General features: G+C 44.2%; 5 protein-coding genes across 18 annotated transcripts in view; 3 read left to right on the forward strand and 2 right to left on the reverse strand.

Annotated features, from left to right (window-relative positions):
• Positions 1-1,195, forward strand: part of rxfp1 (relaxin family peptide receptor 1) — an 80,098-nt gene extending 78,903 nt beyond the window's left edge. For all 10 annotated transcript variants that reach the window (XM_084697337.1, XM_084697327.1, XM_084697365.1 and 7 more), the window contains one exon: positions 215-1,195. In XM_084697337.1, coding sequence (XP_084553463.1) covers positions 215-525 — 311 coding nt within the window. In that variant the 3' untranslated portion in view covers positions 526-1,195. The remainder of the gene's footprint in view (positions 1-214) is intronic.
• Positions 1,196-2,027: 832 nt separating this feature from the next.
• etfdh (electron transfer flavoprotein dehydrogenase) lies at positions 2,028-9,805 on the forward strand. The gene is made up of 13 exons (XM_084697395.1): positions 2,028-2,232; positions 3,158-3,310; positions 3,517-3,746; positions 3,897-3,978; positions 4,157-4,275; positions 4,665-4,742; positions 5,045-5,191; positions 5,497-5,637; positions 6,883-7,026; positions 7,282-7,450; positions 7,814-7,996; positions 8,558-8,779; positions 9,239-9,805. Exons 1-13 carry the CDS (start codon positions 2,193-2,195, stop codon positions 9,400-9,402), a joined length of 1,872 nt encoding a protein of 623 aa, XP_084553521.1. The 5' UTR covers positions 2,028-2,192; the 3' UTR covers positions 9,403-9,805.
• ppid (peptidylprolyl isomerase D) lies at positions 9,673-14,490 on the reverse strand. Its single transcript, XM_084697404.1, has 10 exons — positions 14,302-14,490; positions 13,634-13,774; positions 13,356-13,462; positions 12,954-13,142; positions 12,413-12,535; positions 12,103-12,209; positions 11,635-11,776; positions 11,223-11,309; positions 10,660-10,702; positions 9,673-10,397 (listed from the first exon to the last, which is right to left on the reverse strand). The coding sequence occupies exons 1-10, from the start codon at positions 14,384-14,386 to the stop codon at positions 10,309-10,311; spliced, it is 1,113 nt and encodes a 370-aa protein (XP_084553530.1). The 5' UTR covers positions 14,387-14,490; the 3' UTR covers positions 9,673-10,308.
• A 605-nt stretch (positions 14,491-15,095) lies between these two features.
• spmip2 (sperm microtubule inner protein 2) lies at positions 15,096-17,438 on the reverse strand. Its single transcript, XM_084697924.1, has 5 exons — positions 17,258-17,438; positions 16,663-16,886; positions 16,262-16,320; positions 15,963-16,083; positions 15,096-15,554 (listed from the first exon to the last, which is right to left on the reverse strand). The coding sequence occupies exons 1-5, from the start codon at positions 17,319-17,321 to the stop codon at positions 15,465-15,467; spliced, it is 558 nt and encodes a 185-aa protein (XP_084554050.1). The 5' UTR covers positions 17,322-17,438; the 3' UTR covers positions 15,096-15,464.
• Positions 17,439-17,758: 320 nt separating this feature from the next.
• The window catches only part of rapgef2b (Rap guanine nucleotide exchange factor 2b), an 83,233-nt gene continuing 74,420 nt past the window's right edge, over positions 17,759-26,571 (forward strand). For 2 of the 5 annotated variants that reach the window (XM_084697634.1, XM_084697554.1), the window contains exon 1: positions 17,823-18,449. In XM_084697634.1, the coding sequence (XP_084553760.1) occupies positions 18,381-18,449 (69 nt within the window). In that variant the 5' untranslated portion in view covers positions 17,823-18,380. Of the gene's footprint in view, positions 18,450-26,571 lie in introns of all 5 variants that reach the window. The other 3 variants (XM_084697474.1, XM_084697410.1, XM_084697709.1) reach the window with 3 other exon arrangements.

Here is a 26,571-nt window from a genome sequence, read left to right on the forward strand (position 1 = left end):
TACTTTGATAAAGTATTTCGCATACATAGCCTTGCTATTTCTCGGCTGCTAAAATAAACACTATTGCCAAACCAATCTAGATTCATAGAATTTCTATTCCACCTAAAAATGACTGTGTGGCCACACACTGATAAACCATATAGCCTTAGAGAATACCTGCCATCTAAATCTTTTCATCTGATAGATTCTTTCATCTCCTCCTCCCCCTGAACAGGAACAATCAGCTCCTGGGTAGTGATATTCATTCTACCCATCAACAGCGCCCTCAACCCTATTCTCTACACTTTGACCACAAGGCCCTTCAAAGAGACCATCCTGCAGGTGTGGGACAACTACCGCCAGCGGAGGCCCCTCCTCAGCAGCCACCCTGTCCATCACCCCTCTCTCACCTGGCAGGAGATGTGGCCGCTACCCGAACACAGCCAGACCCTCACCTCTCCAGAGGACCTGCCAAACCCGTCAGAAGACTCCGGCACAACAGGAAAATCACAGCTCATCACAGTGGAAAGTACAAATGGCGTTTAGTACATCAGCCCTGGAGGTGCGCTGATGGTGTTGATGCCCAACCGCTAATGCAACTCCAACATGGGGGCATTGATTTGTGTCATTGGAGACATTTTGTGAAGTCAGGGATGTTTATAGGATCGATGCTCGAAATGGACAAACATCGCACAAGCTGTTAATGGAACTGGTGTGATTATTGCAATGTTCCATTGAAGTTCCAGCGAAGAGATTTTTCATTCATTCATCCTCTCAGTTTGTGACTGAAAGACTCTCATCATCTTCTGTGGTTTTCATGACCATAAAGTACTTATTTTTTATCATGCTCCAGATGTACAGAACACAATTGTATAAAATAAATGTCCTCTTTTGATGTTATGGACTGAACAGGTTTTGTTTCCTTAGTGTGGTTTTCATTGTCCCATGTCATTATTTCACATTAACTTAGCATTTAATTTGTGTTTCATTACTGGGCGATACTGTTTCGGTGGTAATGTTCCCGGTCACAATCCTACACCTGTAACAACGTTCGTCTTGTGCTTTACCTTGAAGTTTCATTTGGTGTGACTATTATATTCCTGTGAGTTTTGACTTTGGACTGTCAGGCTGTTTAGATATTGCCCATCATTCACCTCGTTCAGATATAGATTCTCAGTCTTGTAGATATGTTCAACTGCCAAAATAAAGAAAACATGCTGTCAATTGACATATTGAAGTTGTATCATGCCAGACACAAGCAGAAACGGGAAGCAACGAACTACAAATACTTTACCCAAGTAGATTTTTCTGGTATCAGTACTTTACTTCACTATTTTTTTTTCTGACAACTTTTTCTTTCACTCCTGCATTTTTTACACAAGTGTACTTTGTACTTCTAAAATATTCAAGGCAGGCTCGTTATTTTAGTTTTAATCTGTATTTGGTGGCATGATCATTATTATTTGTTGTCATTGGGTGCCTTTTTTCATTTCCTTAACGTAAGGTAGTCTACAAAGCTACCATGGAGCAAGGCAGAAGGCAACAAGAAGAATCTAAAAGAAAAGTTAACAAATACAAGTTTGCATAATTGATCAATACTTGATGAGGAAACAGAAGGTCACATATTTTGATTGCTGTAGTCAGAATATGTGACCTCCCTGTTACATGGTTTAACATGTCTGACACACCAGCCAAACCATCTCAGTTGACTTATTTGTCCTTGCAATGTATTTAAAAAAAAGACACTTCCCAATCTGGTCAAGATCTTGACCTGGAAACAAGAGGTGACGTACTTCGATTGTGTAGGTCGCACTTTTACCTCTAAACATTAGTAGGGTTATCTGTACTTCTACTTGAGTGAAAGATGTGTGTACTTTTGCCCTTTCTGGACACGAGTCAGAGTTTACATTTTTACTGTGCTGAAACATAGCTGGATCGACATTTAGTTTAAAAAAATCATTATGAAATTCTCCTTTTGCGCAGTTACTGCAAACGTTTGACACCACTTAGCATGCCTGCGTGTGAGGGGTGCGCAGTTTCACACTCATGAAGACTTTGTTATGAAACTCATTTGGTAATAGCCAGACCAGGGTAAACATTTTTCCGAACAAGATTACAGAATCAGTGTCGTGAAGAGGCTTGGAGGTCACTTCGTTGAATCAAACACACATTGAAAGCATCTTGTTAGCTGGTAAACTAGCGCTAGCTGACAAATGAATACAATGTTTCCAGCTAGCAGATACTCAATTCAAGGTAAGTTTGCTAGCTACAGTTCAGCTACACTGACAGCTTTTCAATTATTTGCACTCTGCTGGCCACACGCACTGGCGTGAATTCTGTTGGTTGATCAACATGGATACTATGTATAAGTTTTTTTGTTTAATGCATTACGACGTTTGTATGCAGGTACAGTAGTCATACAGCTGATCAAATCTCTTGAATGGACGCATACAGTGCCAGTCAGCTAGCTTTGATAGTACATTGCAATGGTGCTAGCTAGCCTATGCTACAGTAGCCGCTAGCTATTACAATCTAGGGTAAAGGTGAAACCAGATACAGGTCGCATAGTGTCCTTGTATTGGTCCGGGAAAATTGGCTAAATTAGTTTAGTTAACTTTTGATTCGTCCAGTTAGTCGCCGAGATAGATAGATAGATATTTTTTACATTTTATAAGTTTTTTGTTGTACCTTAAATTAGTCGGTTTTAACCAAGAATTGTTGTGACTGCTACTACTGTACACAAACGTAATCTAGTGGGCTACCAGTACCAGCGTGCCACGTGGGTATTTCATCCAGTGCTTAGCTATCCAGCTGTCAATACATATTGTGAATGTTATGACTCAATTAGCTCATTCTGATGCATAGACAGGGATTGTCAATACGTGCAACGTCAGCACCTCATAATAAAAGTTGAGTCACTGCTGGAGTTTCTAATTGGCTGGTGGCATATAACTATGACTCGAGACAACTTTCAACTCGGCAGATTAACTTTTCCTCCGTATACCTGCGCCTGGACCATTTAGCGGGACAAGTGATCCCGTACTTCTCAACGTGAAAGCGTGTGAAATGGTTGAAATCGGGAGTTTTTTTTTAAACTTTCCTAATCTTGCTTGCTAACTTTATCAGCTTCCAGGCTAGTTTCAGTCAGTTTTAATTGGGCTTTCCTGGTTTCCTGTAGCTAGGCGGTGTATACGAGCTTTGAAACACGTCCAAGGAGAACACGGGCAACACCAGCTGTACGTTTCAAGATTGAGATGTTCGTCATCGTCGACGCCTCGCATAACAACACACTACACGATCCACCCACGAGAGAAAGACTCGCGATGGGAAGGTAGGCTAATCCACCCTGTCACTCTCACAGTTTATTATAGGGAACATACAGGCTTAGATAAAGACCCATAGCGTTGCTATAAAAATGGTAACTGCAGACTAACAGAAGTGCACAACATCATTGAGCATTTACACTAATGCTGTGTGCCTCACTCTTTCTCTGTCTGTGGTGTGTGTTCATGTGTGTGTGTGACCCCTGTCCTACAGGTGTGGAGATGGAGAGGTTTGCAGACGAGGCTGACGTGGTGATCGTGGGCGGGGGTCCGGCCGGCCTGTCAGCTGCCATCCGTCTGAAGCAGCTGGCCAATGAGCAGGAGAAGGAGCTCCGCGTGTGCCTGGTGGAGAAGGCGTCCCAGATCGGGGCTCACACCCTGTCAGGGGCCTGTCTGGAGCCCAGTGCTCTCAACGAACTCTTCCCAGACTGGAAGGAGAGAGGGGTGAGCAGCAGGGGTCAGCAGGGGTCAGCAGGGGTCAGCAGGGGTCAGGATCTCAGCTTCAGTGTTTTGACTTTGCTGGCTGAGGTGTTGCTGGCTTTCACACCCTGGTGTCTGTGTTGTTTTTGACTTCTTTGTGTTTCCTTTGCTTAGGCGCCTTTGAACACCCCGGTGACTGAAGACGTGTTTGGGATTTTGACAGAGAAACACAGAATTCCTGTGCCAATGTTGCCAGGTATAGACAACGTTCTTCTGCCTCGTCAAGAATGCGCCAAGTACACGGAATGTTCTTACCATCGCGTTAACCCTTTATTTCCCTGTAGCCTTGGCCAAATCATTTCTCATTGATTGAACTCCATGACGTGGTCACACAAAACCAAAGCGGTTCTGTTCCGTTTTGCCGTCTTCTGTAGGTCTACCCATGAACAACCATGGGAACTACATCGTGAGGCTGGGGAACTTTGTGCGCTGGTTGGGCGAGCAGGCGGAGGAGCTGGGGGTGGAGATATACCCTGGATACGCTGCAGCCGAGGTACACCATCACCTCCCACCAGGGGCGGGCGGGCGGGGGACTAATACTGTCCCTCTGGGAATTTCCCTCTGGATCAACAAAGCATCTATCTTATCCTGCTGCAACTCTTAGGAGTTTGACCCGACCCTGGTGCAGGGACGTAGGTTTGTTCTCAGGTTTTGTTATAAACTGAGGTTGCGGCTGTTAATTATGGTTTTCTTAATAAGAAGTTAGGGGGTCGTTTTCATGTCCCACCCATGTGTCCGGAAACCTCCGCCCCTCCCTCTCTCTCTCCTTGTGGGACGTCTCGAAACCTGAGTGGCCTCAGTCATACTGGAGGACACCACCGCTCCAGCGACTCTCCCTTGAGCTAATATGACCTTGATTGTTTTGTTTTTTTTGTCCTGAAGGTGTTGTTTCACGAAGACGGCAGTGTCAAAGGAATCGCCACCAACGACGTGGGCATCGCCAAGGACGGCTCACCCAAGGTAATGCCCAAGTGCATGCCTGTGAGCTGGGCATGACACCCAGCTGTGTCGGGGCTGTGGCACAGCGCTGAAGCACGACAAACACAGCAGAGCTGTCATCTAAAATCACTCATCATGAAGTATCCCATATGTACAGATATACAAGTGCTAATTTACAGTAAGCAAACACCTTCAGTTGAGTGGCTCAGCGAGAATAAGAGACCCCTGTGTGTGTTACTTGTTTGTGTGGAGGCGAGTGCTTGATCTGATCAAGTGGCCATCTGGATGCAGCGGTCTGAACAGACGTGTTCTCTGCTCCGCAGGACGTGTTTGAGAGGGGCATGGAGCTGCACGCCAAAGTCACCCTGTTTGGAGAGGGCTGTCACGGCCACTTGGCCAAGCAGCTGTACAGGCAGTTCAACCTCAGGGAGAACTGTGAGCCACAGACGTACGCCATTGGTCTAAAAGAGGTAAGCTCCGCCCCACCTCCTGCATCCTATTGGATAAAGTGTCTTCACATTAGAATAGGGGCAATGTTTTGTTTGGTATTTTCTGTAAGGTATTTATGGAACATAACCACGAATATACCTTTGTGTGGTCTTTTCACGTTATGCTATTAATGTAATATTATTTTTTTTATACTGGAATTCTTTTGAATAATTAGGTTGTCATTTAAAATGTCATCTGTGTATGTCTTAATGCACTGTCGAAATTGATAAATAAATGGATACATTTAATATGAATGAATAAGTGGTGTTTTTGTCTGGTTTCCCAGGTTTGGACGATAGATGAGAAGAAGTGGCGGCCGGGTAGGGTTGAGCACTCAGTAGGCTGGCCTCTGAACAGATCCACATATGGGGGGTCCTTCCTCTATCACCTGAACGAGGGGGAGCCCTTAGTGGCCTTGGGCTTTGTGGTGAGTGGGGTGTTAGGGGGGTGGAGGAGGGGTGTTAGGGGGGTGGAGGAGGGGAGAGTGGGGTGTTAGGGGGGGTGGAGGAGGGGTGAGTGGGGTGTTGGGGGGGGTGGAGGAGGGGTGTTAGGGGGGTGGAGGAGGGGAGAGTTGGGTGTTGGGGGCGTGGAGGAGGGGAGAGTGGGGTGTTGGGGGGGTGGAGGAGGGGTGAGTGGGGTGTTAGGGGGGTGGAGGAGGGGTGAGTGGGGTGTTAGGGGGGTGGAGGAGGGGTGAGTGGGGTGTTAGGGGGGGTGGAGGAGGGGTGAGTGGGGTGTTAGGGGGGGTGGAGGAGGGGTGAGTGGGGTGTTGGGGGGGGTGGAGGAGGGGTGTTAGGGGGGTGGAGGAGGGGAGAGTTGGGTGTTGGGGGCGTGGAGGAGGGGAGAGTGGGGTGTTGGGGGGGTGGAGGAGGGGAGAGTGGGGTGTTGGGGGGGGTGGAGGAGGGGAGAGTGGGGTGTTGGGGGGGTGGAGGAGGGGTGAATGGGTGTTAGGGGGGTGGAGGAGGGGTGAGTGGGGTGGAGGAGGGGTGAATGGGTGTTAGGGGGGTGAGTGGGGTGTTGGGGGGGTGGAGGAGGGGAGAGTGGGGTGTTGGGGGGGTGGAAGAGGGGTGAGTTAGGGGGGTGGAGGAGGGGTGCCTGTGGTATTGGGGGGGTGGAGGAGGGGTGAGTGGGGTGTTGGAGGGGTGGAGTCGGGGAGAGTGTGGTTTTTGGGGTTGGGCCTTATGATCAAGAATCTAGTCTAGTTTTGTTACCTATATAACCAATAGAAATTAGTTAGAGGTGCTGATCTGTGGGTGTATGTGAAGCCCTCTGGACATTGCTTGCAAAAAGGGCTGTACAAATACATTGGGATCTGATATATATATATATATGTATGTGTGTGTGTATGTATATATATATATATATGCGCATATATATATGCGCACATATATATATATATATGCGCATATATATATATGCGCATATATATGCGCATATATATATATATATGCATATATATATGTATCTCAGATCCCAATGTATTTGTACAGCCCTTTTTGCAAGCTGTGTGTGTGTGTGTGTGTGTGTATATATATATATATATATATATATATATAGAAACAGAGAGGGAGTAGTAGTAGTAGTAGTAGTAGGGAGACATAAACTGGTCTGAATGAGATGGGTATGCACTTCTAAGCTGTATGTGACCTGGTGCTAAACGCTCCCCCTCCCCCAGGTGGGTCTGGACTACTCTAACCCGTACCTCAGCCCCTTCAGGGAGTTCCAACGCTGGAAACACCACCCCTACGTAGCAGCCACCCTGGAGGGGGGAACCAGGATCGCTTACGGAGCCAGGGCCCTGAACGAGGGGGGCTTTCAGGTGTGTGTGTGTGGGCATGTGAGAGTATATATGTGTGTGTTACTTTATTCTCATTCGTATCATATTGATTGTGAGTGTTCTTGTGCAGGGGACTGTTAGATTAGGTTAGGATGGAAGAGACACACTTTATCTTCTTCTCCTTTCTTCTCAGTACAGCCAGATAGCTGACACATCAATCAGCATGCCAGCCGTTTGACACTGCAGCCTGTGAGTGCTAAGACACATTCCTGTCTGTCTGTGTGTGTGTCTCTCCAGTGCCTTCCCAAGGTGACATTTCCTGGGGGACTGCTGATTGGGTGCAGTCCTGGCTTCATGAATGTCCCCAAGATCAAAGGCACGCACACAGCCATGAAGAGTGGCATGCTGGCAGCTGAAGCCATCTTCCCCAAAGTCATAGCGGAGAGTCCAGAGTCAGAGACAGCGGGTAAGGACCTGGGGAGTTTGACATGCAGTCTAGCCATCTGTTACCTAGGAAACATCCAGATGAAGTTACTATGGTATCAGTGCAGGGGCGTCAACAGCTCCTCTGTTTTCAAACCTCACACACACACAAACACACACACACTTTTTATTGAGAAAATTCAATTTTAACTGTGTCGCAGTTATGAAAAAGAAAACATTTGTTTCACCCACATTTGAAAAAAACCTACACTCCTTTATCAGTGTATTGGTAAAAACTAGATTACAACTCCACATCTATAAAATCACCAATTGTGTAACAATGTGTATGTCTCTGTGATGTATATGTGGTGTTTATTCTGGTATTCTGCGGTATATTGCGGTTCAGGACTTCATGTTTCTGAGTATGAGGAGAATTTGAAGAAGTCTTGGATTTGGAAAGAGTTGTATGCGGTGAGAAACATCAGACCGTCTTTTCACAACTACTTTGGTCTGTACGGGGGCATGGTCTACACCGGCATCTTCTACTGGATCCTGAGAGGGAAGGAGCCCTGGACACTCAAACATGCAGGTAGGCTGTTAGAGACAGGATGATGTTCACTAAGACCGTGGTCACACTGGGTTTTTTTTCTTTGGGTTGTCGCCGCTATTTTTCAGTTAACAATGGGAAGCAACCTCTAAAAGCTGCCTTAGCTAAAAGCTCCAACTTTTGGCAGAACACAGAAGTGGGAAATAGTCAAACGTTTGGCACTGCGCGACTCTCATGGCCGCTTTTCTCTCGTGTGACCGGAACCATGACAGATAAGACTGGCTGTCCTGCCAAGTAATCTTCTTGCTCTGTTGACCAAAGCCAAAACAACATTTGAGTGAACATTGTCACGGTCCCGATTCTCTCGAAATCATATCGTCCATAAAAACAAAAAAATAGTAATCGCCCATTTCCACAGAACAAAAAGTCCAGTGTGACCACAGTTTTCCCCAGCATTCCCCTGCTGGTTCTAAATCAACAACAAACGATACAATAAAGGTATGCCATTTGCATATGGCATTCGAATTCCCAGAAACACTTCACCTTGTCTTATCGTCGTGGTCACTGACGCGCGTCGGCAAATCCCAAACTGTCCCCTTTCAGGCTTAGATTCAGCGCAGCTGAAACCAGCCAAAGACTGTCAACCCATAGAGTACCCTAAACCCGACGGCAAACTCAGCTTTGACCTGCTGTCGTCCGTGGCGCTGAGCGGAACCAACCATGAGGGAGACCAGCCAGCACACCTCACCCTGAAAGACGACAGCATCCCCGTGGATCGGAACCTCGCCATCTTCGACGGACCGGAACAACGCTTCTGTCCGGCAGGTAGGCGCTAAATGAAAAGGGAAAATGGTGCTTTCCCCGCTTCAGTTTTACAGGTTGTTGATAAATGTTCAGCCAGTGACAGATTCTCTTTTAATAGGATGCGGTTATCGCTGCCTCACTCGGTTGGGTTTTCAATCAAAACATGTCGGAGCTAATTTACCCCTCAGTACAGGAACTGTGCTGAATTTAAAGTAATCACAGACCTCTAATGACAAATGAATTGATGCATGGGTGGCTAATGGCACAGAGACGGCTAACAGAAAAGGCAGCTAACTTGTTATTGATAGCAACATAAGTTGGTAAACAAACGCTGTAAAACTTGATTACCAATTAGATTTTGCTGCCACCCACCAACCAAGAAAATATATGGGATAGATTAGAGGGGTAGTGAGTTTGTTTGTACAGTCTTGACCATTGCGTGGAGCTCGTAAAATGATTCTCTTCCATCACCTCCGTCAGGTGTGTACGAGTATGTTCCCCTTGAGAGCGGAGAGGGAATGAGACTGCAAATCAACGCTCAGAACTGCGTTCATTGCAAGACCTGCGATATCAAAGACCCCAGCCAGAACATCAACTGGGTGGTGCCCGAGGGTAGTGGAGGACCAGCCTACAATGGGATGTGAAAGTTATACATCCATTTTTACTCTGGCATATCACCAGGACACAGTGTTGCAGGGAGTTAGCTGCATTCAGGGCTTGACCATGTGCCTAGTTGGGGCCTAACATGGCTCTTTGGGCATGGTGAAGTTGGAATAATTTGCTGTTGTTCATGAACCGTTTTCTGAATTATGTAAACTTATCTATGATCAGTTTTATGTATATATGTTTTAAGACCAGGAATGTCATAATTAGCCACATGTAGATTTTCGAAAGAACAATAACTCAGTTCAATCTGTGCCTTAGTTTGAAGTTTATTTCATTAACAATTGCAAATACATTTGATAACAGCATATTGATTTTGAGGATACTGTACATAATGTTAAGATGAGAAAGTAATGATGGTTAATAAACAATACAACCAACTCATCTGTGCCGTTTGATTCTGCACATCACATCTTCATGCCCTTTATGGAATTTTATTTGAATCAGACCCACATGTTAATTCCAACAATATGAATAAGCACAAGAGACTTATACATTTTCATTAGTACACTTAATTTGGTGTATTAAACCTTGAGTATAAATAAATAAAAGGAAGAAACAGTAGTATTTAAGTAATGTAGATGAAATTCAGCATTACCCTTTAAACTGATCAATACAGTGCAACACTGAAGTCAAACTTACAGGCATACGGTTCCTACTAAAAATATCAATATTGCCTACCATTAATTCATAGTTCATCCTTGCAATTACCGTTTATGTCATTAACTAAACATGAAATTAACCCTGGATGGAAAACAATTCTGCCAAAAGAGAGTTAGAGCTGCATCACAGTTCCTATCAGAACCTGGTATCAGCATTTCAGCACACCAGAAGACTTCAAAATATTGAGAAATCTTTTTAAGGACATCTGGGAAGCCCGCTGAAATTTACGCGAACATTTTGGCATAGATTTTCTTCTCCTTTTCTTTCTCTTCCTTCACTTTCAGCAGGACTCTCTTCATCTCATTTCCAATTGCTGTCAACGAGATAAAACATTTCAATTAACTTGTCTGAAGGAAAGTGCACCACCCACAATGACACGGCGCTTCAACGTTTACAAATGAACGTCTCCAAATTAGAGGCATGCACTGCCGATGTGTAACCACTGAAAACGTCCTATCAGTTTCAAAGTGGTCTTTTCTGGTTAATACAAATAATAGAGATGTATTAATGTGAAAATGCTCCAGATACATAAGTGTCTGGATTATTATTTTTATTTTTACTGAATGGTGCCCTACCTTTGTCCTCTGGTGCAATTTCTTGAGCTTTCTTTAGATCAATCTGTAATGGGAAAAGTTCACAGAAACAGTTCAGCAAGTCAAACAAGGATACAGACAGAAATCCCTTTACTGATCCCAGTATCGACCTCCGTTGTTGCACAGTCGATTCAACAACAAGGCCAATTTCTGTTTGGGGACAAGTGTCAATACGACATTATCAATTCCCAATTTTGCGTTTTGGGCTGCGAATGCACCATAAGGATTATGTTTTATCTTAAAGGGGTTTTAAAAGAAACATTTAGTGAGTCAGTTGGAAATTAAGGATAAGCCTGAATCGAAGTTTCTGAAACACTCAAAGGTGTGAACAGCTGGTACGCTGTGCGGTTACTAAATTTTACCGACTGCAACAGTTGGTTTTAATCCATATACAGGGGGGGAAAAAAGCATAGATTGGTATTGTGCTTCACCAGAATTTTTTGCTAATACATTTGTTCAGGAACAGTTAGTCTGTAACCAGGTTTTCTAATTACTTTGTTTCAAAGTGAGGTTAATTTTGCCAAGTTCCACAACGGTCTTTTTACCATGGCTCTGCTGTACTCCTTCAGTCCCTGCAAACCCTGGGCCCTCCTAAACAGAGCCTTAGTGTTTGACTGGTTCAGCTCCAGAACCTGGGGAGAGAAAACATGACAAAAAGGTGAGTTAATCCTTTCAGCATGAAGGAATATGCACGTTTCAGCCCTTGTCATTGCCCCTTTACACAACTAACAGCCATTAGTTAGCCAAGTAAACAACTAACAGTCATTCTTAAAATACTAAACATAGCTTAAAACTGTTCAAAATAATTCCCTTCTCCTAAACCCGATTTGCACGTCTCAGTTCACAAAAAAGGTTTCTTTGGCACCGCTACTGCAAATAACCCCTGCCCTTGGGGGGGAGGGGGGGGGGGGGGTTGTGGACGCTGCAGAGTCTAAGATTACTGCCGGCCTACTTTACCTCATCGCAGCTGTCTACAGCAGCTTGCCAGAGCTGCAGCTTCAGCTTGCAGGCAGCTGTGTTAAGGATGCAGCTCACAGCTGTCGGCTCCAGTTTCTGCTGGGTCTGCTCCTCATCCAGTTGTTCACACACCTCCAGGTACCTGGACAGGTGTTGGGGCTTTAGGCTTGGGGTTTTGTATGCATGCACTCAAAGCCACAGGTGTCATCACACCATGTGTCAGTAATCGCTTCTTCCCTCATGTGCCCCCTCCGGGAATCAAAGTAGGGCTCCTTCTGACTGTCACACGCAGAGCTTCCATAAACATGGCTTCAACCAGCTACGCTACCAAAAAGCGAGCAATTTGATGGAGCCGTTATATTGAGTGTATTTCTGCTATCCAACTGTTACATCCGGATACACAGCAACAAGTGGTGTTCTTCCAAAAAGCAAGAATTGACCATGTAAAGATCACAAAAACCATTTCACCTGAGAGCTTTTGAGTATTTCTTGATTGCAGACTGCCAGTCCTGGTTCTTGAAGAAGTTGTTTCCGATATTCTTGATATCCTCAGCAACAGACAAAACCTTTTCCACCTAAACAGGATGGTAAATTATTGTTGTTTTTTTAAATTTGTCATCTTTATGCATTCATCATAACACAAGGGCAATTCAGTATCTGTATCAGAAGAGAGACTATTCCTCAACTTTCTTGTCCCTGGGTTCTCTTGGACTCTCTGAAAATGATTTTCCAGCCTGAATCTTGAGTAGACCTTCATCCCATTACAACGTTCACTTACATCTTTGAAATCAATGTCGGAATCTTCAGGGAATTCCGGATGTGCGTCTCCAGAGCCATCGCTGGGCGCCACCCCCCAGCTGTCCCCATCCTTGTGCTCCCCACACTCTGCAATCACACACGGCTAGGAGGGAGGGAAAATGAAAAGGTTGCACGTACAGAAATACAATAAATAGATCCCGCCATACAAAACAGTGCACTATAGCTGAACGTAAACAATCACAGCACGCAGTCTTGAATGTCACGATGTATGTGCAGGCTTGAGAGGTAGTTCATCCTATTACATCTTTTCATGTCACGTCTTTGTTTGCTGTTTTGCAGCAAACTATGGAGAGTTGCATCAATAACAGTTTCAATAAGTATACAAAAATAAAGTGAGGCATTTTCTTTTAACCTTCGCGCTGTGGGGGGTCTGAGACAGCGCCGATGTTGAAAATGCTTCACTATTTTTGTAGTAGGTGAAGTTGTCTCGACGCGACGGTGGGTCACAATGACCCGATGGTTACACAAGGATTGAACATGGTCTGTTTTTGTTAGTTCACCTTCAGAGGACCATCCTCCTCTGTCTCAACGCCCTCCAGCAGCTTGACCAGGCCCATGCCCTTCAGAACCTGCCCAAACACCACGTGTTTGCCGTCCAGGTGAGGAGTGGGCACGGTGGTGATGAAGAACTGAGAGCCGTTGGTGCCTGGGCCAGAGTTGGCCATGCTCAGCAGACCCACTTTGTCATGCTGGAGGGGGAAACAGCCCAGGTTAGAAGGAAAAAAGCAGCAATGATGTCAGTCGGTAAGACTCATCTTTTAGAAATGCCTACCAGTGCTTCATAAATGCCTTGTTGAATAAATTAATAAATAACAGGTGGTGTATCACAGAAGCCTTGCCGGCCCGTGGCACTGTGAAGTTTGAGAGATGATTGTCTACTGTGTGTTTAATCACTTTACTACCTTGTAATGAAAGTTTTCATCTTCAAATTTCTCCCCATAAATGCTCTCTCCTCCTGTGCCATTCTGGTTGGAGAAGTCGCCTCCTTGGATCATGAACTGTTTGATGACTGGAATAAATTGACATATTTGTTTTAGTATGCCTCTAATGTATAGATAAAATCAATAGCGCACATTATGAGCATTTTTGGATGTAGCAAAAGAAAGAAAATTCATTGTTTTACTAGGACAACTAGGATGTTTGACAAGAACAATCTTGGTAAAAAACATTTAATACTTACTCCTGTGGAAAGGACATCCTTTGAAATGAAGTGGTTTTCCCGTGGTTTGGCCAAGCCCTTTTTCCCCAGTGCAAAGTGCTCGAAAATTTTCAGCGGTTTTTGGGACGATGTCATTGAACAGCTCGAACACAACTCGACCAGCTGAGAACAATAAAACCAATTGCTGTGAAAACGTGTACATAGTATATCGTGACCTGAGTTTATTCCGTTCTTTGTTTAAATTACACCACTATAACCGTTGATTATCTGGTAGTAGAGTAATGTGTGTAAACATAATTGTAAAAGTATTCTAATGCACACGTTATTACACGTGGGGTTGGACATGTTTATTCATTGGCGTGGTAAGCTAGCTGATTGGGCTAATGGTAACTAGTTAGCTAGCCATGCTAGCAAGAACAGCAAATGACTTGCATGCGGTATTTGCTCGCAAAAGTGTGACTGAAGTTGAGACAGATTTAAGATAGCACTTAAACTTTCATCAATTTAACGTGAGTATTTTTTGCTGTAGAAAACACCAGCGTGATTTTTCTTATCTAGCTAGCTAAGTTATTTGCAAACGTTTCATACGACAGGAATCAATGAGGCTAGCTAGCTAACCGGCTACTGCTCGGACCTTCTACTCTCTTAGCCAGTGTAGTTCACTTATCGTTATATCTCAAATGTCTAACCTCTTTCTCCACCAATGTCGACATCAAAGAACACACGAGGGTTCTTAGGGTTTGCAGGCTTGTTCAGTGGTACTGCGTTGGACATTTTTAAAACTAGCCAGATAGTGGTGCATGCAATCTAAGCTAGTTTTTCGCTAGTCGTCTGTCTGCCTGCCTTCCTCAAATCTCGTGAGAAACGCTTTTTTTCTTCAGTGGTTGATTCCCAGACTGCAATCTTGGTAATATTTTGTGGTACAACGCCGTCTACTGAGCTGGGTATGCAAGTACTACTTATCTGCAGTAGGCTACTACTTTTACGGGCAAATCTGAAACATTAAGAATACTTATTTTTATAAAAATAAACGGTGGTTGTATGATATGGTGGCATTTTGTAGTTTGATTGCTGACCCAAACATCACTTTACTATCTATCAAGCCCTTGACAGACATTTCGATGTTTTATTATAGGGATATAGTTTGGAGAGAGAAAAAAAATGAGCCAATAATACAGATATCAAATCTGGGATTGATTGGAGACGAGAGCTATAAACTGGGGATAGGATTACTAGCATATCGAGGTAGGCCTTGCGGCACAAAAGGAGCCTCTACCGGGCCTATTACGTGGAAATTGGAAATCTCTGGTGCAGTGAAAGTACCTCTCAGATAAGTTATCTCTGGGGAATTTTCTGGATGGATTATCTGTTGCTTTTCGAAGATTTATCAAAAGCTGAAATCAGGGACACTAGGAGCTGCAATACAGGCTGGTATCTCTGACACTGGCAAATTGCCATTTTATTTCTATCTTTCCTTTTTTTTTTTACTTTAAGCACTGCATCTCCTGGACATTGTGTAGACACTAACAGCACCTTTGATAAATTGTGTCTCTTACTGGGGTATAACTTTTTTATGATGAATAAGTCTGAACACCTTCCTCTTCAATGCAATATAAATCAGATTGTTGTTATATACAGGAAGCCTATAAGATGATGCACCATTATGAATACAAAATACTCCATCTCAAGTGGTACCTATATGTAATGTACCAGACAAAACGTGATGATTCCGCAGAATCTAGAGGAAAACAGTTTTAGAATGGATTATCATCACTTGTGAATTCTAAAGAATGTGTTAAGAAAGAGTCTTATAACTGGATTAGGTTGTGTATTCATGACAAGAAGGTGTTTGTCAGTCAGTCAGTTCTCCAGATGTGGCATCATGCTCCTTTAGTTTCTTTGACACTCTGACCAACTCATGTCTTATAGCAAGGTCATCCCTCTGGGAAGAAAAACAATAATATTTGAATCAACAGACTTCAACGATTCCTCATTTGTTTTCATTGGATTTTACTTCTAAACATGATAGTACAGCAAGATGCATCAATTCAAATACACTAAATCTTCCTTGATATCTTACACTATAGGTATAGACATTTCAAGAATAATTTTCTGACCACCCTTTTGAATCACCCAGTGGCAGGCACAAAGTGCAGTCGACCACAAATAATTTGAGCTTTTTTATTCCCGTGTGGTAAATTGTAAGTGCAAGGTGACAAGTAAGGGAGGAAACTTGAGAGTGTAAAGAGACCCCACACACGTTTTTTTTCCTCCAACTAGTTTCGAGAATCAGATGTGATGCAGGTCAGTGAGGGCAGAGTATTGAATAGTCTTATAGTTAACGACTAACTTTGTTGAGTAGAAACCGTTTGTTGACATCCTTGCTGTAACTGTCGTACATGTTGGGTGTCCAAGCGAGTCTGCCTCTGGCTCCGGCAGATTGCTTGTCTAGAAAGTAGGGCGGTGCAGTCCTATACAAAAGCGGAAGCGCTACATTATGCATGAGGAACGGAGCAGCCTTCATTCACCGAACACTCCACAAGCCTGAAAGGCTATATATCAAATGCACGATGTGCACGTAATATGAGTGTTGGTAACAGAATATGAAATGCAATAAATAGAAGTAGCTAATTACAAACGTTAGCTCACCATGGGTTTTGATATCTGTGAGTCACTCTGTCCTCCAGGGCTGAGCGGATTTCAGATCTCTGGATGAACAGGAAGGTAAATTAAGAACCCAGCCAACAGGGCTCTAACGGAAATGCTGTGAAAAGATCTTGTTGGTATCGAGTTTTCTATCAAAAGTTATGAACAGAAAATATAGCATATGAACCAACTTCAAATATATAGTTTAACCCTTGAACCGTAAATAAGCATGTAAAAGACAACCACAAGAAAATACGTATTTCAATAGTGATTCAAGGTGGATCGAATTTACCCTCTAGTATGTGGGCTGTTAACTAAGTAACAAACTATAAATGTATCAAGGTTTGCGGTACGCTATCTCCCCCCCCCCCTCTCTCTCTCAATCATCCACATTTGAGCCTCACCTTAATTTGCATGTTACTAAACAGCGTCTCCCTGTTCAATAGCTGGTGGTATTGCAAGCCCCATCCCACCCCTCCGACACATCTCTGCCCGAGTGGAGGTGGAAGAGGGTTTAGGCTGGCCCGAAACAGGTAACTCACATCGCTTGTAGCTTCGGGCGACATAATGCCAACATGTTGTGGGAAATCGATGAATCTCGTCCGATAATCTCCAATTCCGTCTGGACCTTGGAAACAAGATAAAGAATATGCAACTCTACTATGATTAGCTTTATGTACTGTAAATGGGGCACAATGTCACAACACACGCACAGTTTTTTTTTACAATCCTGGACTAGGACTCAAGGCCGTAATCATAATACATATTGGGGGACACACATCCCCCCCAATAATCAAATCTGGTCAAAATGCCCCCCCCCTCCCCCCAATATAGGCTATTAATGTAAAAATATGAATGTGACCAAATCCTTAGAATTACACATCTCCATAGATGTCACAATTAAACAATCATGACATAATAAGGACAAATTAATTGCTACCCCTGCCAACCGTTCTAAATCCCAACGTACCTATGCCATCAACCTCGTGTAATTCTTACCTGTAAAAAGCATCCTTTGTCCATAGGTTTGTGGAACTTTTTCTCGGACCTCTTCATTAGTCATTATGGTAGGCTACTGTTCAGACACGCAAGCCGGACCCCGCGGACAAAAAGTGAGCTCAATGTTCAGTGGTTATAAGGTCAGTGACTGTTGCCAGGCAACTGGGTTGTCTGTGTTTGGAAGCAGGTATTGTGCTCGTGGCCCGTCATAATGACCATCATGATCACCATCCCGAACGAAGATTGCAAGTATAGCTAATACGGCTAATTACACTTCCACATAGGCTTATAGGCCAGTTTATATTTTACCATAGATCAATTGGCATATTATGCATATTTAGTATTGCTGCAGTTTTAGGCTAATTCAATGGATCATTTCCCCCCCCTTTGGGGGGGACAAAGCTTGCAGCCAATGTGTGAATTGAGTCTGCGGTCTTTGGCATGATTCTCTTTTATGTCACTGGATGGCGACAAAGGATCGTTTTTTTTGTCCACACTGTATTGTCCTCAGGCTCCATTTTTGTAAATGGGTTCGTCTGAGCCTCCCCTTCTGTCAGTCACCATGGTGGCATACAACAGAAAGCTGTGGCGGCGGACTCATCTTTACTTTTAAATCTACGAAAATGCGTTTGTAAGGATTGTTTCTGTCGGCTATGTGTAGCATTACATTCAAAAACGGACAACTGCTTGTTATAAGAATAGCGTACACTTTTTCCTTTGAATGTAATTTTATAGATTTTTTTTGTCAACAGCAAAATGCTGAAGATACAAGGACTGGATATCGGTGTCGGAACAGTTTGACCGCAAACGACTTCCAATCACCAAGCATCTTCTGTGACTTTTTAAAAGGATTCTTCGAGCCGCGCCTTATAAGTTTCCTTCTGTTGGGACTGGTGGCAGCCCTCCAGAATAATCGGTTGGGAGACAGAAAGAAACCCCGAGGCTCACGTTGTGGCCTGGCTTGGGGAGTTTGCATCCACCTCTATTAGCTTGTGCTGAACAGAAGAGAAGAAAGTGGGAACAAATACTATCCCTCTGTCTGTGGACCCTGCACCGTGGATATTTGCAATTGGTCAAAGGAATAAGCAATTCAACTGTTTTTTTTTAACTCGTCTTCAACACAATGGCGTCTTATGTGGATAACAGCTTCCGCCAGGCTGTGATGATGAATCCAGCAGAAAGAACGCAACAGGTCAGAGGAATCATTCAAAAATGTTATCGATAATTCATTGCTAAAACATTCCTGGCATGTTTTGATAAAGTCACCTGGGTACATTCTAACAATGATCTAACCTTTCCCGCTGTGGCCACTCCTTCGCTACATAGCTACATTGTTTCCTTCTTTCTATGTAGCCAGAACTAGGTGCCATTCGGCTACAGTGTCGCGTATGTTGCTATTTTGCTAATCTAGTCTATCTGCAGAGATAATCAGGGCTACTTAACATAGCAGTAGCTGAAATAACCTAAGCCAGCCACTTATGGGAAACATGCATTGCTTGTCAATAAAAAAAAACGTTACAATTCCTTGTGGGACTAGTGTTTGATTCACGGTTTAGTTCGACTTGGATGTACTGTATTGTCACCCAAACGTAATAATTGTCAATGAACAATGAGAGACGGTTTATAAAGGGTTTACGATTATAACTGTCTCAGAATGACTGGTTGAACATTCGCATGCGATCTGAGATGTGTTGCAATCCAGCGCAGGCCCGGGACAATAAAGTAAAGGAACATGGACTCGTAACACTGTCCCGTTATCAGTTACCCCGTTATGCTTAAGGTGGTGTATTTAGATATCCTTCTTAGTTTGTTACTTCTGCATAGTTGATCCAAGAAGGTTTTTTGTAGTTGTGGATAAACCGATAGCACACTGATACGCATAACAGTGGGAAATCAATAGCCCACTTAAATGTAGTGGGTAAGGCAATGGTGACACCGGCACATTGCTAATGTATCTGACATTGAGTAAACAATTACCGGGCAGGCCACATGTTGCCATTGATGGTGTGTAAACCTCTGGCCTGCGTTCTTCTTGATCAGTTTTAAGGGATGCAAGTAAAGGGAAGGCTAGGGCGGTATTTATTGAGTCAGGTGGCTGAGCGGTTAGGGAATCGGGCCGGTAATCTGAAGGTCACCAGTTCGATTTCCGGCCGTGCAAAAATGACGTTGTGTCCTTGGGCAAGGCACTTCACCCTACTTGCCTCGTGGGGAATGTCCCTGTACTTACTGTAAGTCGCTCTGGATAAGCACGTCTGCTAAATGACTAAATGTAAATTGACTGTGCCGTCGCGAGCTCTCCTTCTCTGACTGCTTCATTAGACTGGGGTGATGGGGCAGCAATGACACTTGTAATCAAGCATGTCTGTTCAATCTGTCACAGACATGCCTTTTATGTTTGACTAGTGACACTATCTCGTGTGTGTACGTCAGTGCCTCTGCATGACTGTCTTCTCTCAGGCGACTGATTTCACCAGACACATTCATGTCAGCATCTCATCCTACGATCTAGTCCACAGCACAACATTCAAGATATAAAAAAATAAAAAACAATTGCATGGACGATTTGTGTTGATCACAAATCAGCTCATAGCCCATGATAAGGTTTCACAGCATTGCTTGTTAGATACCAGCTATTCTGGTTAATCTGAACATCAGTTTCTGAGACAAACCTTGCCTTGTGCCAGTGTTCCTTCTAGCCTAGTTCATATTCAAGGCCCTGGCGCGGCCTCTTGGGATTAGCCAACTGTTAGAGGCCTGTCATTAACTCAAGTTATTGAGCAGTGTGGATGTGGAAATCTTAAGGCGCCAATCTCCCTCTATTATAACCTAGCATGAGGGAGTGTTAACTATACTGCCCGCTGGCCACTACTGTTTCTTGTTTTCACTTCAATGTTCTTCCCAGCATGTTGTGTTGCAATGCTCAACGCAAACATCTGATTTGGTTCGGTTTATGAACAGCATAATAATAGCGGAATAACGGATGTGTTCTGGAAATATCACATCTTAAGCCCAAGGTGATCAAGTGAACTTCAGACCGGTCACCACCCCCCTTATCCTGCCAGGTTCCTCTGACAGGCACATGGATGTACACTCACACGCAGCCATAACCCCACCCGTGAGTCACAGTGCTTCAATGACATAGCTGCTGCACATTATGTTCTTGTGCTTTGAGCCTATAGGTAAGGATTATCCATGACTTCAAATATCCAACTGGATATGTTACGAACTGAGGGTGATGATGAGAGACTTAGTCAGACCCAGGCTCTGACTCAGAGCTGTGAAATGCCATTGTCCCCTCTTGCTCTTGAACCCAATGCAAAATCTTCAGAGGGAGATAAGGAGGGAGGATGGAGGGAAGGGAGAAAAGGGGTTGATAATTCATCCATAGTCTTAGAGAGGCTGGCTGGCTCTCTTTAACCAATGGCAACATCCTGTTATGTTCGATTGGGACAAGGAAAAGCATCAGGTTGCTTTCTGAGCCCAACCAGGAAGGAAACAGATGACTACAGGATGGTTTTGTTGTGGTTATTTTTAACATTTTCATCCTGACAGGCTTGTTTCCTCTGTGTACACTTCATAACCTCTGTCCTATTTTTAGTCTTCCAGACAGAAGCACATGAGGCTGAATGTTCAGACTCACAAAAAACTACAGCATGGTTAGCCCGAAACGTTGTTAGCTCAGCCTGTTGAATCGTATTGCTTGCGGTCACAGAATTCCTCTCACTTCCAAGGAGTCATTCAGCAAACAACCACAACCAGTCTTGGCCTCCCCTCGCTAGGCTAACTCGCTAGGCTAACCACAACCATCCTTGGCCTCCCCTCGCTAGGCGAACCTTGTGGAACTTAAGTGATGTCACATGTTATTCTAGTTTTGAAAGTGGAGGCCTAAGTGGTCACACACATTGATCACAGTGACGTATTAATCAGTTCAAACAGGAGCTAGCCTATCTTGTGCATTTTGTGCTTTTCTGGATGCCCTGACTGACTGAGTCTGGACTGGACACCCATGGTAATTCAGTGTCCTTGATTTGGTTATTATAGTTTCATATTCAATTTCGCCCCTCCCCCTTTTTTTCCCCCAGTTTCTTCCTGGTTACTGTATCTAGGGCCTGAACACTGACAAGCATATTTCACCTCATGTTTTAAAAGTTGGTGATGGAGCAATATTCTATGTTATTGACCACACACATTTAACCGCAGTTCATTAAAGATATCGATGTTCCGGAATTGTGGTGGCCTAGGGAGTTAGTTTAGAAGCGATTCACTATTCCAATCACTCGTAACCTGCGACTTCTAGATAATAAATAGTCTATCCATCCCAGTGGCGTAGAAGAGCAGGAACACCATGGAGGAGAGAATAAGGGATTGGATAATTAAGTTGTACATTGAGTGCTGCAGACCTTAGTGGAGTACTGTTAGTTCTGTGTGCTCAGGTCTGCTAGTAGGGGAATCTAATAATGAGAAAGCCAATGAGAAGCATGAACTCTGTATTCAAACCCTATCTGTACGACTACAGAACACAGGAACACCGTTACCTTACTGCGACTGTGTGGACCAGAATTAGCTGCTGTTTTCTTCTGTGGTTGTCGCAGCTCTGTAACATCACCAGCTGGAGGCCACACTGGCAACAACATAACCTGCTGGACATTAAGCTCGATTTAAATCAGTTTGTAAAGGTAAGGTTAGACTCATGGACGGATTAATTATGTTATTCATATCTCATTGAACAAGGAGAATAGGAATAGGCCAAGTTATCACAGCCTTTTATGGATGTTTAATATGGCGTAAGGCACTGTTGTAAAATTTAGAAGGTGTAGATTAATTGTTTTAATGACGGAAGTGCTTTTTGCTGGAAGGAGCAGAAGCTTATGAAACTGAAAAAATTGCATCGTTGTGAGTTTCAAACACTTTAGCTGGAGGTTGGATGCAGGCAGCCAGGTTGGATGCAGGCAGGTTGGCTTTCTCCCGTCTTTGATCTGGTGTTCTCATGCGAGTGTGTGTGTGTGTGTGTGTGCGCGAGTGTGTGTGTGTGTGTGCGCGAGTGTGTGTGTGTGTGTGTGTGTGGAGGGGCTCTAGGGGCCATGCCACTCTCTCTGGGCCGTTCCTTTCCAGCACAGTTCATCTGCTGACAGACTGTTTGCTTTGGTCTGAGGTCGGGCTCAGTACAACGCTGAGGCATGATGGGAACCCAACGGTGCTGAGTGTTCTGACTCCACCCCCCCCCCCCCCCCCCCTCCAGAATAAGACCTTTCCTCGTGCGCTGCATCCTTCAGGCTCCGTGCTCCTGGCCTCGATCTGTCAGCATTTGAAATACAGAAGGGTTGGGTCACTTCTCTTACAGTCGTACATTTGTTGGAAATGAATCAGTCATTGTGTCATGTCAGAAGTATGTTTCAGATCCTCATGGGTCACATTCCTCCGGATGTATTTTTAAAGCAAAGAAAAACAACTCTGCGTTTCAAGGCCCCCCAATAGGTCCCATTGTCCTTCACAGAAGAGAAACCGATTGGGCCTATCACCATAACAGTCTTTGCATAACTAGCATCTCCACAGGCAGGGGGATAAACCAAGCTTGAGATGTTGACATTTGTGTGATTGTGTAACAAGACTGCCTGCTGATCCTTGAGGTGAATGTGATGTGGAGGGGTGCAGAGCTACATGAAAACAAGTGGAGGCTTATCAGTGAAAATGGGCTTTTGGCCCTTGTCCTGTGCTGTGCTAGTGGTCGAGGTAATCCTTCCTGTGCTTCTACTGCTCAGACGTGAAGTGGATGAAACCATGAGCTGATTAATTGCCTGATTACGGGGTCTGTAAATCTGCCGGTGGCCAGTCCACTGTGCAGCTTAGGGATGTTTACAACGTTCTTGAGCTTTGTTTTTCAGATTTTGTCTGTCGCAACCCCGGGGTCTGAATCGGGCCACGGTAGAGTATTGGCCTGTTTGGGATTAACCTTTACCCCCTTATGTAGGTGTTCATTCTCAGTTTATCTGGAGAAGAAAAGGTGAAGCTGTTCTGTCTGCAGGATACCCGTTCACCCAAGGCCTTTATGTCCAATCTTGGGTTGTTTTAGTAACTAAAGAAACAAACAAACGGGAGCCAAACCCAAATGTAAGCACAAATGTAAGCACAAATGTAAGCACAAATGTAAGCACATCTCCACAACAGTTTCCCTTTCCCAGATGTTAAGTCTCACTCGGCATCTTTCTGATAGGAGGGTCTCAACCGATGTCAAATGGATTCAAGATCAGGCTGTGATGCGATGTGTTCTGTGTGCAGCTGTACAGAGCTGTGTTCTCTTTTGCAAGTCGTCTCTCATGTGATCCCAGGGTTACCGGAGTGCACTAACCCTTTTCACACTGCTTCTCCTGGTGGTTTGCGTAATTCATATTCATGAACTCTTATTTCAGAAAGCAAATCTGACTCAAAGGTTACTGAGCATATTTGCCAAACCACCTCCTGTTTATGGATCTTATTTTAATTTCTGCATCTGTGTTATTTCTCAATGTGGGGGACCAAATGCTTGCTTGGCGTGTCCACAAAAATAACTGATTTGTATCTCCTGATTTATGACATATGTGCGAGTCAGACAGCTGTCATTGTTCGTGGAAGCCGCTGTCATAATGAAGACAGACACGGTATTGTCAAGTGTAAAGTAAAAACAAAACAAATGAGGCAGAGCCAAAACAGTTTCTGCTATATGTAATCAGCAATGAAGAAAATGCAATCTTTCTCGGTTTCCTGTGCTCTGCGAAGTGGATTGTATTGGAGGTGTAGGATGTCTGTCTAGCTGAAACCCTATCTGCCTAAATAGGTCTTGGAGGGATTGTCTGACTTGTGGCTGGTCACGTTTCCAACCCTCTGCTCCTCCACTGGCTATCAAAGAAAATGTCCACTCAACCTAATCCAATTCTCTCTGGAATGTACGACAGTTGAAGTCCCCGGCCTCGACACCCCCCCCCCCCCCCCATTCCCTCTTTGGGAAAGCAAAGTCATTATCTGTGAGCATTGCCTGAGTTGAACCTCTAGCTTGGTTTTATTCTAACGGTTAGAGCTTTGAATGCTGAAATGTCAGCTTCAGATTAGCGGCCTGGTCTTTCCACATGCCGGGCGCCACTGAGCTTTTGCACTTGGAACTTCTGAGGGCTTTTCACTCTGAGAGGCTTGTGTAAACTGGCGTGACCTCTGAACTGTACTTCCGATGTGTACATCTCTCACAGGAAATGACACGCGTTCTGTACAAGCACCGTTTACATGTCAATATTTACTCCACCCGAGTCTGTGACTGCATGTAGTCTGTGACATCGTCTCCAACGGTATCTCCAGCTAAAAGGGCAGGTCAGTCGCAGTGACGTGATGAACTGTGTTGCGTGTCAATTGTGCGATGCGTTGCAGATCGCCGTTAAAAGAAGGTATGACCTTACAGACGTTACAACGCTCAATCCTGATAATTGACTCTTGTCTGGTTTGACCTCAAACTGCCGTCCTCTGCCATGGGGTTCCTCAGTGCTGCTGCTGTTTCCTCGCACTTCAACTGTTCCTGCCAGGAGCAAATGCTTTTCATTTATCTTCTTGTCGACATTTTGCATTCATATCATCCTACGTGTGTAGCCTGGCATTGACACGATAAAGCCCCAGAGCCCAGGATTAATGGCAGAAGAAGCTTTTCTTAATGGCAAATTAGTGGCAATTGAACTTGCTGAAGGAGGCGACTCTATAATAAGTATCATTCTTAAGCGTTGGGATCATCTATTGCTCTCTCTCAAGCAGGCAGTCATGATGGATGTTGTTAAAGGCAGGGTCGGTAATGTCGAGACGCACTTTTTGTGACATTTGCTGTCATAAATGTCACATCCTGATAGCAACCAATAACTCTACTTGTTTGACAGTAAAATGAAATCAATCTGATATCTGTGGGCTTCACAAGACTTGTCGTGTTTATTACAATAATTAAGTAAAGACTGACCTTAACGATTGGACGGCATTTGGACAGAATGCAATGATTGGATGGGATACTTGTCTGTCTCTACCTGTCTCCTGGCAGTAGTCCTGAAGCTATCATGTGTTGTGTAGGAGTGACTTTAAAGGAAGGGATGGGATATTGGCATAGGTTTGAATCCTTTCAAACTCCAGCTAAAATTGCAAGGCTCCCAAAACTTACCTACCCTGCCTTTAAGTGAAAATAACCTGTCTTGTAGCCGTGAAGTGTGAAGCAGAGACAGGCCTCCAGTGACTGCTGCAGATGGCTGTTTTTCCTGTCAGTAAATGCTGCAGCAGCACCCAGACTTCTGGAAGCTCTGTTCCTTTTGAGCTGTCTGACTGACTAATGGGCTATATCTAGACCCTTACTAGTAAACGCTTTTTAAAAATGATTCGTGTCAAAATCTTTTATTTTGAAAACTGGCAGGCATTTCTCTACTGGCCGACGTCCATCGACAGATTCAAGCTTGAAAAACGAGAGCAGGGGAGATGGAGATGAATGTCTTCGATAGAGAAATCACTTAACGTTTTTATGTAACCACCCATGTAGATGGGACACCGATGGCTCGTTTCATTTCATGGCGTTATAATTTCATTTATTAGGAATGAAAGTGTTGCTGTGGAGTCCTCTGGTCTGATGCTGGCATCCCTCACGGCTGTCTCCCTGGCCATATGCCGGATGCTTCCAGATTTGGAGCCTATCTTGGGCTTGCCAAATCTGGTTGGTCAGGCTTTGCCTTGTCACTCTCAATACCAGTCTGTGGCCATAGAGGATTAGGACTGAAATGTGCCAATGTTGTAATGAACTTAAATAAACTAAGCTTGTTTTCATCTGTTAATTTGCATATTACCCAGCAGCTCCAGCTTTTGTAAACAGGTCAAATTGACTGGTCAGAACTGTAAGCGATTGCTCTGGAGTAACCCGGTTTGAAGACAAGTACTACTTCCTGATAAGTTTATGAGACGTAACACAAAGCAACGTTCTGTAGCGTCAGTTGGTGGTCATGGCTTTGGGGCGTTCTTGTGTTTCCAGTTGAGAGCTTGTGGCTTGTTTGAAATGATACTTTGCTCTAGTCGGGCAAAGCCTGATACTGTGAGTCAGATGAATTATAACAAGAGTCTGATTTGGCTGGGTTTACAACACTTGACACAAAATTACCTTCTACCTCCGCTAGCAGAACAATGAGAGAGAAAGAAGGAGAGAAAAGGAGAGAGAGAGGGGGAGCCCAAGCTGGAATCAAACCTGGGTCGGTTGTGTCAGGGCCTCAGCATGTGCTCTACCTAGTGAGCCACTGGGGCATTCCAAACTATCCCTTTTGAGGGCAACCTTGTTTGTC

The sequence above is a fragment of the Hypomesus nipponensis genome, chromosome 1, assembly GCF_054491055.1.
Source record: "Hypomesus nipponensis isolate SF chromosome 1, ASM5449105v1, whole genome shotgun sequence".
NCBI classification, from domain to species: Eukaryota; Metazoa; Chordata; class Actinopteri; order Osmeriformes; family Osmeridae; genus Hypomesus; species Hypomesus nipponensis.